The sequence below is a fragment of the Podarcis muralis genome, chromosome 15 (genome assembly GCF_964188315.1).
Source record: "Podarcis muralis chromosome 15, rPodMur119.hap1.1, whole genome shotgun sequence".
NCBI lineage: Eukaryota > Metazoa > Chordata > Lepidosauria > Squamata > Lacertidae > Podarcis > Podarcis muralis.
Genome location: NC_135669.1, coordinates 34,251,302 through 34,266,088, shown reverse-complemented (window position 1 = coordinate 34,266,088; position 14,787 = coordinate 34,251,302). Strand labels below are relative to the sequence as shown.

The following is a 14,787-nucleotide window of genomic DNA, read 5'->3' as shown; positions in this document are numbered from 1 at the left end:
TGCTGAGTTTCAGATGACTGGTTAAAATCGCTTTCTTTCAGGAGGCCTTTACATCAGGAATGTTTCTCCGATGTTGTGAAATTTTCTGATGTTCTTTGTTTAAATTTCTGGGGTTTAATTTCTTCTAAATTTTGTATATTTTTATCGTTGCAAGCTGCTTTGAGACCTAGATGCTGAAAAGCAGGATATAAATTTTAACAGCAACATCACTTTAGACCTAGGTATTAAAGATCCATGTTGGGTTAATAAGTCAAGACTGAGGCTGCATCTGCAGATAGCATTTTGAGATTTTCCAGAACAAGCATTTTGCGCTTTAAAAAAAAACAGTAAAGCAAATTGTAAATTTAAAAATAGTAAAGAGATTAACCAGCAGCTTACTTTTTCACAATAAATTTGATTTTTCCACTCCCTCGGACAATCCTTTCCAGGCGTGGGATTCCAAACCATGTTGGACTTCGAAAGGGGATGCCTTCAGGTAAACCTTCTACATACAAATGCTCAGGGTTTGACTCAAAGACAGGATAAGGAACTTTCACTGCTTCACTCAGACCCAGAGCTTGTCCTAGAAAGAAGGTGACAAGTTGGTAGGGATTCAATAGACCATTAGACATCAAAGTTCTGCTTTCAAAGGCAGGCTACCCCCCTCACTTTTAATTATTTATTCTATTTAAAATATTTATATTCCATTTACAAATCTCAAAGAAATTCACACAATGTACATGAAAAGCATTAAAATTTCCAAGTAGCCATAACACGTAATTTAAGATCCAAATCTAGCATCCATGACTTTCACAGCTTTACACACATAGCCTTTCCCAAAATATATATCAAGGCAATTGGTCAAAATGCTACAACAATGTTTAAAAAATTGTGTTTTTTACTTCTACAATATTTTCATCAAGCAATGGTACTACAAGGTGAATATCCAACAGTTAACTTACCAAATTTTAGATTAAATATCTCTTCTACTTGCTTCCTCAGTTTTGTGATTCTGACATTCCAATCTTCTTTGACTGGGAATTAAAAATAAATACACATATATACAATGTATGCTTCCATCAGTAAACGTGCAATGATGGCACTTAGTGAGAGATCAATTCAAACTTGTAACCTACAGATTTGCATGTATATAAATACATATCCTTAGATGCAGATTATGAAATGAAAGCGAACAAGCTATAATTTTGCTCTATGGTGGGAAATTCAGATCATTTGGGTTCTCAAAGCATCACTTGCTGTTGTGAGTGATCTGAGTCACTGTACATAAGGCAACATCTAGATTAATGAAACTAAGGGACAGCAGGACGATCACAGTAATGATGATAATGCTTTCAGATATATCATCTCATATTTAGCATTAACAACGAAGACAATGAGCGATGGTGATCCAATTATGATAATGTGCCCCCAGAAGAAATCCATCAGAAAAATTGAAAGAGATAGTTTCTGGTGTTCCTCCTTTCCTACTGCAGTGCTCTGTAACCCTCAACATGATACAGAAAGAATCGCCAAAAACTGTCCCTCCCTTCCCATTCTGATAATGGATTGCATCCTTCAATAATCACCATTGGAATTGCACCATATTCTTGTTACCCTGGCCTTTGACAGTTAAGATATTTTGCTTTGTAGAATCAACCTCTTCTGTTTAACCTAATTTAATAAATAGCAATAATATATGTGGCCTTTTAGTTGGGATGGTTTCAATATATTTTCCCCATCTTAATGAATGCATTTAGCACAGAGAAACAAGCGAATACCAAAGCTCCAAAAGTTCGCAACCCATCTCTATGAATAAATGGGATCTGAATACATTAAGGAGGGGAGACAAAGCATCTCTCCAAGTAGTGGGTGGAAGAATTGCTGTCTGTATTTGATCACTTCATAAATGCCCATCTTACCAGGCATGTTTGTCCTTGGTTGGGTAACCTCTGCAGGAGTGATTGTTAGCAGTTCTGGCCTGTAATTAAATAAAAATAAAAATTAACACATAGTGGAAGGGAGGTAGTCTGTACTGTACAATCTTTAGTGCTTCTACCCTTGAACTATCCAAGTCAGAGTACTAATTGATTACACTCTGCATTGTGAAGCTGACTTAAAAAATAATAATAAAGTACCAGCTCAAAACAATGAACTTTAAAAAGCAAAATAGCAGATATCAGCAAAATACAAAGGTTCCAAGAGCCCATTCGAAACATATAAAACTATCAAGTTAGTGAATTGCATTTTGGTTGATAATAGGGTTTTGTATTTTTCACAAAAGGGTGCCATCTAAAATGAAGGTTGCTTATTTCACATATCATTTAACCTTTTCTGTGTTTCCAATCCAGGGTTGATTTACAATGTAAGAATGAAGAAAGAAAGCAATCCTTCAGTAACAGTTTAGATCTTTGAAATAAGTTCAAGGGTGAAGCAGATCTCTTCTGGCCAAGACAAGTTGCTAGAGAAATCAGAGATAGAAAGACAGACCTGTCGATAGCTGTATATTCCTATAGCTATACTTCCAGTCTCTAACACAAATCAAGAAATACTGGACAAAAGCTGGCATTTTTTTGGCATTGACAAATTTAATCTCAAAAAATAGAAATGCAAAGAAAGCTCATCTTACTTTTTTATTACAAATTTTATTCTGTTGCCGACTTGAAGAATTTTCTCCAACCGAGGAATTCCATACCAAGACGGACTCCGAAATGGAATGTTCTCTGGCAGACCTTCCACAAAAAGATCAGTGGGGTGCGCCTCAAATTTCTGGTAAGGGACAGCCTTTGGTTCAGTGCTCCCCAGTGCCTCAGCTGTTAGAAGAAGCCAGACCATTTGTAATTTCACAACATGGGCAAAACTCAGACAAGAACCCTGATTTCAGTCTTTAATTAAACTAATGGTCAATACATTTTTATGAACAAGGATCCCTTACTGAAAGGACATACAGGTGAGTACAGAGCCCTGCCCCAATTATGGCTAAACTCCCTGCAGTAAGGTTACCAGATTATTTTCAATGAATCCGGGGACACTTTTCAATTTCAATGGATTTTGCATGGGGACTGATTTGTACATCCGGGGACTGTCCCTGGGAAACAGGGACGTCTTGTAACCTTGCCCTGCAGTCTGCCTCCCTATGTCCTTTTCTCTTCTGCTGCAGTCTAATATCCCAAGCATATGTGGTACAGAGAAAAAAGGGCATTGGGAATTGGTATGTATTTTCATTCCTGCCCTGTGCAGCCCTCTTCAATCAAGCACTTTCTAGATAATTGGGGCAGATCATGTCTTAACAGCCCTGGATCTGCCAGATGCAGCTTGGCTCCTGAGAACACCCCATCTTGATGCCACTGGACCCAGTTAAAAGGTAAAAAAACATGTTAAGAGGCATTCTTAACTCTCTTTGCCACAAACAGAAAGCAAACTACTGAATTTTAGTGGTTGCTAACTGGAAAGCGATCTCTGATCTGCATGCCAGCCCTGAACCCACCACCACCAAAACTGAACAATGAATTGCTGCCAAGTGAACTTACCAAATTTTCTGCAAAATAACTGGTCGACAAGCTTCCTTAGTTTGGTGATTCGGGCATACCATTCTTCTTTCACTGTGATCAGTGGTAAAAACAAGAATTTGATTTAAATGTTTAACATTCTGAAGCTAAAACACTGTTGATTTGGCAAAACTTTATTCACTTTGCCATCCTTCTCCCTTGGAGTCACAATAGCGAAAGAGGGCAAGCGCACAGAGCAGAGAGGAAAGAGGTAAACCTATAGGCCTCCAGAGATGGGAATGTAAGAGTCCAACATCTTCTGGAAGGCCACAGGCTCTCCACCCCTGGCATAAAAGGAAGTTGTCCCTAGGAGCCTTCACAAACTTACAGGTAGCAGGCAGAGAAGAAGCAGAGAAAAATAGATGCTGTGTTGTTTTACTTCCTTTAACCCAACAAATACATTTTTACAGTTAAGGTTCACCTCTTGAGGCCTAGCTCAAGAAATGAAAATTGTTTTAATTTGTTCACTGGACCATTCTTCTGCCCTTCACCGAATGTTTCCAAGATGGCTTGCAAGATCAAGATATACAAGATCAATTTTAAGTATCAAATACAATTCAATCATAAAACAAAAATCACAAGCAGCATTAAAGCCATTAAAAAGTATTAAGGGAAGGATTAATAGATTCTTTTAAAAGTCTTCATCTGCCACCAAAACAGCAGCAGCACCAATGCCATGCAAGCCACCTGGAGGAAAGAGTGCCAGACAGGTGCCACAACCAATAATGCCTTCACTCAATTTACTATCCAGCTCACCTAAGAAAACTTTGTCAAATCTGACCCAACAGCAATACCCTAAACACATTTATCCAACTGACTGTATGTTGTGTACAGTGGAACCTCGTGTTACGGATGGAATCCATTCTGGAGGCCCATCCGTAACACGGAACTGATGCAAGACAAAGTGCCACATCTGTGCATGCACGCAGCACAATTTAGCGCTTTTGGGCATGTGGAGAAACCCGAAAGTAACCTGTTCCAGTAATTCCAGGTTGCTGTGGGACAAAACACGTAACCTGAAGCGGCCGCAAGATGAGGTATGACTGTACTTTTAGTTATGCTGTGAACTTGGATTTAGGTCTCTCTCAGCAAATTTTATGCTGCAATTGTCTTTAGAACACGTGATACTGTATTTTATCTCGGACAGCCATTCAGAGCACAATGTTGTTGGGCAGCCATCATAAATACAATCAATGAATAAAATAAACACAGCCACCAACTCCACATACCCCTCTTACCTCCTGCAACAGGTTTGTCTAACGGTAGATCTTCTCGTGTTGAATTTAGCAGCTCATGCCTGCAAACATTTTAGGGCATATTTTTGTTAACCAACATACTACTATTACACTACCACTACTTTTAGTCTCATAGCAAGCATTATTTCACCCATCAAATAACCCCCCCCCCCGCCCAATCTTACCAACAGGAATGTGAGGGATACACAAATTATAAAAGAAATAGCCAAGGGCTGTATCCAACTGAAATTAATGGACTCAAGTTACTCATGTTCATTATTTTCAATAGGTCAACTCTGAGGAGGACTTACATTGGATACAATACCTAAAGCATGAAGCTCATAATACTGTGACAGGGTAAAAACTTCACTTCTAGTCTGCAATCTGCTAAAGTCCGATTGACTATGGAATATTTTCTGAAGTACTTCCTCACTGGTAAGCAAAGATGCAACTTACAGATGGGTAGTGTACATTTTTTTCAAGATCAGAGAGCCTCATACTTATTAAAGAGCAAATGTTTTCAGAATAATCTCGCAAGAAACTTTATGCAATATGCCATGGTGATAATTTAACAATAATAACCAATGGCAAAAACAAAGAGAACTATGGATATCTCAAAGCTTGAATAAAATTGGGTCTATCAGCAAAAATCTGAAGACTGTTCAGAAGAACCCACAGCAGCAGCACCCCAATATATATTCTGATTATTTGAACAATACTTGGTTCCACGTGACTGAAGCAGAGGGAGAGATGGAATAGTTGAATTGTTTCCATTCAAGGTGGCATAACCTTGAATTATTTCGATTCAGGGTGTAACAACTACCACACAATTTTATCAACTGCTGCCTGCTTTTATTTATTTTCCTGATCCCTCTTGTGCAAAATGTCTTTTAAATTGTAAGGCTGCAAGGCAGGACATGCCTTGCATACTACAGATCTTACTTTAGCCATTTGTCTACTGAAGAGCAGGGTAAAAAATACATTAAATAAAGAGAATTGCAGAAATACATGAAATAGCAGCAAATATGCTGTAAGAATGTAAAAAGCAGCTCTGCTGGATCAGTCAAAAAGCTGATCAAGTCTAGTGTCTTGTTCTCCACAGAGGCCAGCTATATGTTTCTGGGAAGCCAACAACCCTATTCTCTTTCAGCAACTGTCATCCAATAGGGATACTGCTTCAGAACACAGAGGTTCTGCCCAGCTATCATGTATAGTAACAGCCATTAATAGAGCAACCCCCATTCATGAATTTGTCTCCCTGCCCTTCACTGCATCTGGTGACTGCAAGCTCTGTATTTGTGCACTGAGCCAAGATGAGAATGAGCCACCTGCACGCACACATGCAGCTGCTTCACTTTTCCACCCATGCAAGTAGGGAACAAGCCAGGAAGTCAGTTCACTACAGCATCCAGTAACATCCAAAACGGGAAGCTATGGTTAATAGCTTCCAAACAAGCTGGGATATTAGGCCAACTTTAAATCATTCAACAATATTAAGTTGAAGTTTGATCATTTGAACACAGCCCTTATATGATATCTTTTTTCTGCCTTGAATCTGCTTCTAATAAATTTCACTGAGACAGCCCCCGCCCAAGTGCCAATATTATGAGGGGGAGAGAAGTTATAATTGATGAGCAACTCTACAGAAAAAGATACTGTGAATCCTGCATTTGTGGACACTCTAATTTAAACCAACTTACTCACTTCTTAATCACAAATCGTATCCGTTCCTTTGCCAGCAAAATCCTTTCGAGGCGAGGGATCCCATAGGTGGAGGGTCTCCGGAAGGGAATTCCTTCTGGCAGTCCTACCACATACAAATCTTCAACATGGGACTGGAAGAGTGGATATGGGATAGTCACGGGGCCTTTTGCGTTAATAGCTTCAGCTTTAATATAAAAAGAAAAACACACTAAGCGTGGCTTAGAATTGCCTGCAAACTTACTTTTTTCAAAAGAACATCAAATGCAGTATCTCACTTAGCAGAACCCTATACAATCAAACCTGCTTTATATAAAAGAGGAAGAGATTATGCCTCGTAAGTGCAACTCAAACCCCACACCAAACTAATTTGCGCTAACCATAGATTAGAACACAAGCCCTAGTTTGAGCTTCCAAAGTGTACAACAGCTCAGAGCTGCTTATCTGTGCTTATTTTCTGTCTCCATATGGAAACTAGAGTGCAGAGCCAGGACTCCCAGAGGAAGATTTATAGCCATTAAGTATGAACTGTCAACTCAGACGCCCCATCAAACCACAGACAGTCCCAAGCCATGATTTATAAAAACTTCAAGTCATGGTTTCAGATTTTTGACAGTGGATCACATTATCACCCAACACAATTTTTGCATAGTGCCCAAAATGAGTAGCTTACTTGCTATATGCAAACATATGCTACAACATATTAAGACCAGGGGTGGCTAATTTGTGGGCCAACAGATACTGTTGGACTACAACTCATATCATCAATGACTTTGACCATCCTAACTAGTGCTGATGGGCATTGGAGCCCAGCAATACCTTGGGGATTATTTGTTAGTCACCACTGATCTAGATGTTGCAGATCTGTAGTTAAGTTGTATGGCCACCTATAATGTCAACATTTTCAAATACAGGAAGGATGCAGAAATCCTCCTCCAACTTCTTAAAAAGCAAAGTTTTAAGCCTACAAGACTACGAACTATGTGGTCAAGCCCAGTAAATCTAAGAAACCAGAAGAGTGAAATCAACAGAGAGCCAAAGATTAGCTGAAACCGATTAAGTTACACAAAATGAGCAACATTACTTTACACAGGTTGCAGACTGCAGCCCCCCCCCCCTTTTTTGGTACCACATTTTATTCTTAATAAAGATCACAATTAATGTGTAATGTTAAGAACCAAAGGCTGTGGAAGTAACAGCTTGCAGAACTTCCAACACTACTTACCCCACTCCCCAAAAGGAGATATCATTGTACTTATTGCCAACTTTCTAATTCTGCAGAACCAACACGGCTACAAACACCCCTTGGCACTGGCAGTCCTTGGACAATGGCAGGACAACATGCCAAAAGAATTCAGACTCTATGGAGTGGGGAATTCAAACCTTTTTCCCAAAAAAGTTTGGGGAGTTTCAAATTCTAGGAATGGTTTTTAAAAGGGAATTGGGGATACAGTGCGTACACATACCATATTTTCTTTCAAATAACTCTTCAACTTGCTTTCTCAAGTCTGTAATGCGGGCATTCCATTTCTCTGAAAGGAAAAATAATGTTATCCCAATATAAGATATATCAAGCTTTTAATATATCAAGCTGCTGAATTCTGGATTATGCATTTCGCCTTGTTGCTCATGCATGATTATAAAACACTAAACCCTTTAAAAGTAGCATCTGTATACGTTCTGAAGACAACATTATGTACATATTGCTGGACAAAAGCAGCTAAAAACTTTGTCCACAATTACTCTATGCAGGCATGGCCAAACTTGGCCCTCCAGCTGTTTTGGGACTACAATTCCCATCATCCCTGACCACTGGTCCTGTTAGCTAGGTATGATGGGAGATGTAGTCCCAAAGCAGCTGGAGGACCAAGTTTGGTCATGCCTGCTCTACAGCAATTCTACAGTCAGTAGCTCACTCCCATCGTGGTTTACACTGATCCGAAGCAGCTGTTGACAAATTATTTTAATTCAGAGCCTGAAAGGTTTAATTGGAAGGTTTCTTAAAAGGCCAGAGTTACAATGAGTGTGTGAAGCCGTTTTGGCAGAAGTCTTAACTAAAGAGGTTATATGAAGAACCATACAGCCCCCCCATCATTACTCCAGTCCTGGTGCTGGTTGATTTAATGCATTCATGTCCCACTTCTCAAAGAAAATAGAGGCAGCAAGACACAAGGCATCCACATTCAAGCTACTGATGCACTGGAGTACTTCGTGGCTTTGCACTTCTATACCATATTTACGTCAGACATCCGAAGCCTTAGGAAATCATTACGAAAGAGGAAGGCGCACACAGAAGCCAGACTCGTTACAGACTCCTCAAGCTACTACTGTCTCAAGACTGACAATAGTCCCTAATTAAACAGCAAACTCCAAGTATATTCATTCTGCGTAGCCCATCCTCAAACTATTCATGCATTCTGCCACGATCAGCCTACTAGGCAGTTTGCTCAGATAAGCCAGTCACCAACTCTCCTTCCCTTCTTTCTCAATTCTACTGACGTTCAAGTTCAAGTAAGCCTGAAGAAGTGCTTCTGCAAGAGTGGCCACATCCAAAACATAATACTAAACCATGGGTGTGCAATGTGGATGGACCTCAATGATCCAAAGAAGAAGGTTTCCACTTCCCCTGAAGCTTTGTTGAATTTTGTAAAAAAAATAATAAAAAAAATACAGCTTAGTGCTACATTTAAACCAGCAACCCAACTTAAACAAAACCATTGTTTTAAACAATTCATTTTCAAGCTGGCATGTTATCCTTAAGCTGTTTTAAACCAGCTGGTTCAATACAAAGTGGAAATTGTTTAAAAGGGAAACTAAACTTGGCAGAAGTCCCTGATCATGCAGGAGGATGAGGGGAGCGTATGAACCTGACACTTTGCTCAGACTTACTGAGGCTCATGTACAGCGCATTAAATCATCGTGTTTAAGGGGCTAATGTCTCATGGAATATGCAGAATTAGCAAAATTAACAGATAAATTACAAAGACTTCAAAAGAGAATGGGAACCATTTACAATATATATGAAGAGACAACATGAAGAGTTGGACTCATTGGCAGGGTTTGAGTAAACATTCACAAATGTATATAATAAAAAATAGATGTAAATGTATTAGGAATTAACTGGGGAAATAATACGCTGGATAAATAAACTGAAAGTAAAATGAAGTGGAAGTATGAGGGAAGTCCAGGGAAGTGGGGCAGGGAAAAAATGGAAAATTGTTAGAGAGATATTTAATAAAAGATGCATTTATTGAAAAACCAATAAAAATATTTTTTAAAAAATAAAATAAAAAATAAGGGGCTAATGTCTCCTCCCACACAAGTCTCCCAGATCTTCAAGGCATCCCAGGAAAACCTTCCGCTGGTACCTCCACTTTGAGAAACAAGATCTAATGGTACTGAAGGCAAGGGGTTCTGTGTTGCGGCACCATAACAGAGCACATACGTTTTATGTGTAACATCCCAGATTCAAGCTCTGGCACTTCAAGCTTAAAGCATCTCAGATATTATGCTTTAGGAAACAACTTGTACCTGGAGAGCTGCTGTTGGCCAGCACAGAAATAGACAGAACAGTCTCAGGCTTGGGGGGGGGGGTGTAAGGCAGTTTCATATGTTCAAATAGAGATACAGTCATATTCAGTACCAATTCAAGTGAAAGCTTGAATATACCTTAGCCAACAGGAGCCAGGCCAACAAAACTGCAAAGAAGATCAGGAACCATTTTACTCTTAAACTTACCAAAATTGAATTCTCTAGCTTTTCTTCTTCCACAATTGGCAGCATCGTTGACTGGTTCTGTGCTCTTTGTCTTCTTATGAGGTGGCAAGTAGTCATCATCATCTTCAGACAGAAAAATACAGATATATGCATCATGGCTGCTGTTACTGTTATGCCTGAATGTCTTTCAAGGTGTTATGGTTCTAACTCAAAATTATTTGCCATTGGAGGAGAATTATTCTAGAGGGAAAAAATTCCACATGCATTACGCTGAATGGTCAGAGCCTGGCATCCAAATTTCTCATTTAATATTCAAATTATGCTAATGGAATTAGAATATGCACAGCAGCATTGTCCAACATGTTTTAAATGAGGCCCTTTTCTACTGTTAAGGGACACCCAACAACCCTACTGGTACCAAATATATAATGGATACCACATCAGGTCAGATGATTTTGAAAATGAAGTATCATAAAGATCATAGGATAAAGCTTCTCCCAGATCCAGTGGTTCAACAACAGCATGACATAGAGGAAATAATTAGGAGACGGTGGGGGAAGAGAGGAAAAATTGGTTTCTATTCCAGCATCAACTGCATAAATAGAAATTGCAAGCAACTGGAAAAGGTTGGGAAGATTTCAGTGGTAACTGGCTAGGATTGTTACATCCAGGAATAGATAATCCCTTCCAGAAAGAAAAAAGAAAAGAAAACTGCTGTATCTACGGTAAGAATGTTGAATAAGCTATTTAAGGTTGCAAACATCACTTAAAATATTATTGGGGGAAGAGAGAAAGATAGATGCCAGACACCCTGATGCCAGATAAACACACTTTAGTGTCTCTAATAGTTGTCCTTTCAGCAGGCCCCCTCCATTCAACCCCAAAACCACTTCACAAATCCCCCACTTTAAAATTAGTGCAAGAGCTGCTGAAAGGGAAGCCAACAGACCCCCCCCCCCCCACTGTGCAATCAGTGTCCATCAACATCAATACAAGAAAGTTATATCACAAGACTTGCACTCTAAAGTTTTGCGCTGTTTTTAGAAAATCTAAGGCTAGTTTTCTCATCGCTGAAAATGAGAGAAAAATGCTGTTTTGAAGAGCATGGGCCCTAAAAGTGAACTAGGGCCTATGAGTTCTTGAGTTATACGTCTTCAAACAGATAGTGCAAGGCAATCAAGCATATACCACAAAAAACCTGCCACTGCTGACAGAACACAACTCCTTTAGCTCCTTATGCAGGAAGTGCTACCAGACTTTTAAAAATTCCTCATATGGAGAAACTAATGTTGGGCACTTCCTGTGAAGGTCCCTTCTAGTTTGGGGTGAATGAGGCATCCAATAGAATAGCATAGCTCCTCATTTCACCAAGGAAGGGGAGGAATATGTGGCCGGCTTTTGGAGATTTAACTCAGTCCTGTAGGCTCTTCCCCAGTTTCCTGTGGCTGTGCTTAAGACAGAATGACGAAAAATTGCAAATGAAAACCTAGAGCCCCAGGAGAAATGACAGAAAAGAGAGCATGGAACTTTGCACTCTATAAGGTCAAGCTGGAGGCCCCAGGAAATAGTGAACTGCAAAGGTGTACACATGAATCCACCTGCTGGTCAGAATAGGGTGCAACCAGCTGGATGGTGTCTTGTTCACCCCAAACTAGAAGGAAACTTCACATTGTGTCTAATGTTTTCCTCTCAGTTTGGGGTGAAGGAGGCATACCTCAGCAACCCTGAACTTAGGGAAGCAAATCATGCTGGAGCACTCTCCTCTCAAAGGCTGCCACTGTGGAGGCCGAATAGTCCAACTTGCAACGTCTAATGAAAGTAGAGGGAAATTTCCTCATGGCGGAAATGGAAGCTGCTGCTACTCATGGAGTATGTCATGGGGTTGCCGTATTTGGGCTTTTTTAAGGAAGACCCCAAAATTGTTGATGTTAAGTGATTTTAGGCTTTTGGAGCTGACGACATTTTTACACCCGAAAACCTGACGTATGACAGGCCTAGCATGTCATGACATTTCACTGAGAATCACCATTGCTTTGAAAGTAAGCTTTAAAAAGGAATGAGATCAGTTCAAACGGCAATTATTATAAATTAAAAAGTTCACCCTCAACAGCTTTTGAAAAAAACTTTCTACTGCTGCCCTGAAGCACAAGGTCAAATCCGCGTGACAGGGTGAGCTCCCGTTGCTCTGTCCCAGCATTTGCCAATGAACTTTTTTCAAGTGAACTAGTTCATTCCAAGCACTGAGCATCATAGGCCAAGAAAATGCATACCTTGAGCCATACAGCTATTGTATGGCTTAGGTATGAATAATCAGGCCCAGGGTGTAGGCTCATGCTGAGAGATCCATCATTTTGTGACATGTAAGGAGTTCTGAGGTCCAAGAGGGGTTCTGGGTTCTCTTATGTGAAAGATAGATGAACCAGTTCTCAGGTGCTGGAGTGTCCTGCATGGAGACAGGTAGTTTCCACCTTTTGTTTAAAATAAAGCAATGATCTTGCTGGGGGTTACTGTTGCCTGCTAAGTCCTGGTGGGCCTTGACCCAAGATGAACTAAAGAGAAGACCTTCAAGATAATGGTATATATGCATGCCCTGTAACTGAAATCGTGAAAACTCTTGAGGTCAAGCCAAGGCCCAAGGCCATTACAGTATACTTGAAATGTATCTGCTTGTAGGTAAACCTGAAGAAGCAATGGGGATAACAATGATGTAGCAGAGATACTACAGTATGTTCACCAAGTCCCTAAATGATGCCTGGCACAAAGAAGCTGAGAGAAGGAAAAAATGGCATCCTGACAATCCCCTTTTCACAACCTGTTTCTGCTCCGCCTGAGGTAGGAGGAATGTGTTTCCCTCACTCCTCAGTTGTTTGCTGGTTGCGAGTGCGTTTGAGCCTATGATAGTGGTAGTCATTGATAGGACTGTGCATGGGGAGATGGGAGACTCCAATTGTTCTGGAGAAGAATGAATCAGTGCATGGTAGAGGCCCACAGTGGGAGGCTCTGTAGTAGCTACAGCAGGCACTTGATTGGCTTAGTCTGCTTCCCCATTCTGACATATGGAATTCTTTTCTTTTTATGTGGATGTCACCATTTGCTTTCCCAAGGGGGCCATAATGAAGGAAGAAAAGGCAATAAAAGAAAGGAGAGCAATAAAAGATTATTAAAAAGAAACAACAAACTGGAGCAGCAGACTAGGAAGAGGAAGGGAAAAGGGTCAGGGGGAAAACTAGCAGTTCACAGGCAAGGTAAATCAGAGGAGGAGCCGAGAGGAAAGGCTGTATTGAGCAAAGGCACAGAATGAATTGAGCGAGGAACCTTTAGGCCTGGGCTGAGTTTCAAAAGGAGTTAACCCACCCTACCGGATGCCTCCTTCACCCCAAACTGAGAAATATGACTACTGCTTCGCTGTTATGACATAAGGAACACCTCACTACACAGGCAAGAGGAATAGCAACTCATAATCTAGAAGCACTATTGGAAGCTTTATCAACAACCCTTTAACAGATTAACCCAAAAACTTATTTACTAGTAGCAAGGTCTAGAAAATCTAGATAGGAAACCAAGTCCTCCTAATGTAAATATTCCATTCTAGTCATTCATCTCATTTGCTCTACTTCCTATTTTGAGGTGTAGCATAGTGTCTGTTATAGACTGAACAAAATAAAAAAACTCCTTCCAGTAGCACACGAAAGCTCATACCAATAACAAACTTAGTTGGTCTCTAAGGTGCTACTGGAAGGAATTTTTTTATTTTGTTTCGACTACGGCAGACCTACCTGTTATAGACTGGTGTGTTTAAAAACTAACAAATGCTGCTATACACAAGAGGAGATTTACAAAAATAGCGAAGGGGGGTAGGGAGAGGAGGCGAGAGATTTAACACAAAAGATTTGCTTAAGGAATATACAGCACTCAGACCTTTGAGGCTAGGTATTCAGATTCAATTTACTTTCTACTTTCCAAACCAATCACAGGGTTTGTGAAAATATATTGCCTATCTGCCCTCCACCTTACAAGTTTTGTAAGACCCAAATAATCCTAGGGATAACAGGCAAGCAACAACTTTCAGTCGCTGTATTCCCTAAACAAACTGATCCTCCTCAAGGTCTCCTACCACTTTGGAGAACTCCCACATCCATAATAATCTCCCAACAAAGTGTATCAAAATAAAACAGTCTGGCCAAACCTCTTGCCTATTTCCTCTGAAAAGCAAAACAAAAAACCCAGCTAATTGAATAATTTGGTTTGTTGTCGCATGCACTCTTAATACAGACACCTCTAAGAGACGCCTTTAAAAATGTTGACAACTTGTTTTCAATCATTTAAGGTCTATCTTGCCCAGCAAATGTTATCTTACAGTACGAGAAAGGCTTTTGGGGGGTATATAGAGGAGATGCGCACAACGCCACATGACTGAGATTCTTCTGAAACAAGTGAGCAAAATAGTATTAGCTGAGAAAATGGCCAACCTTCAATGGTCACTTCCACTTCAGGATCCTCACTTGTTTCAGAAGTGGCATGTTGAGAAGAATCTGAAAAAAGCAGAACAAAAAACCAAGTCTGAACGGCGCAGGAACTGGAAGAGCGGTTTTACTCCAGAATGGCGAATC

The 14,787-nt window shown here is 40.1% G+C and overlaps 1 protein-coding gene across 15 annotated transcripts in view; it reads right to left on the bottom strand.

The window, feature by feature from the left end:
- Positions 1-14,787, bottom strand: part of GTF2I (general transcription factor IIi) — a 57,000-nt gene that overhangs the window by 17,129 nt on the left and 25,084 nt on the right. For 9 of the 15 annotated variants that reach the window (XM_077919620.1, XM_028708583.2, XM_028708585.2 and 6 more), the window contains 10 exons: positions 14,647-14,709; positions 10,199-10,300; positions 7,927-7,992; positions 6,464-6,647; positions 4,763-4,821; positions 3,507-3,578; positions 2,606-2,789; positions 1,899-1,957; positions 942-1,013; positions 379-562 (listed from right to left, as the gene is read on the bottom strand). In XM_077919620.1, the coding sequence (XP_077775746.1) occupies positions 379-562; positions 942-1,013; positions 1,899-1,957; positions 2,606-2,789; positions 3,507-3,578; positions 4,763-4,821; positions 6,464-6,647; positions 7,927-7,992; positions 10,199-10,300; positions 14,647-14,709 (1,045 nt within the window). Of the gene's footprint in view, positions 1-378; positions 563-941; positions 1,014-1,898; positions 1,958-2,605; positions 2,790-3,506; positions 3,579-4,762; positions 4,822-6,463; positions 6,648-7,926; positions 7,993-10,198; positions 10,301-14,646; positions 14,710-14,787 lie in introns of those variants that run through there. The other 6 variants (XM_028708587.2, XM_028708588.2, XM_028708594.2 and 3 more) reach the window with 4 other exon arrangements.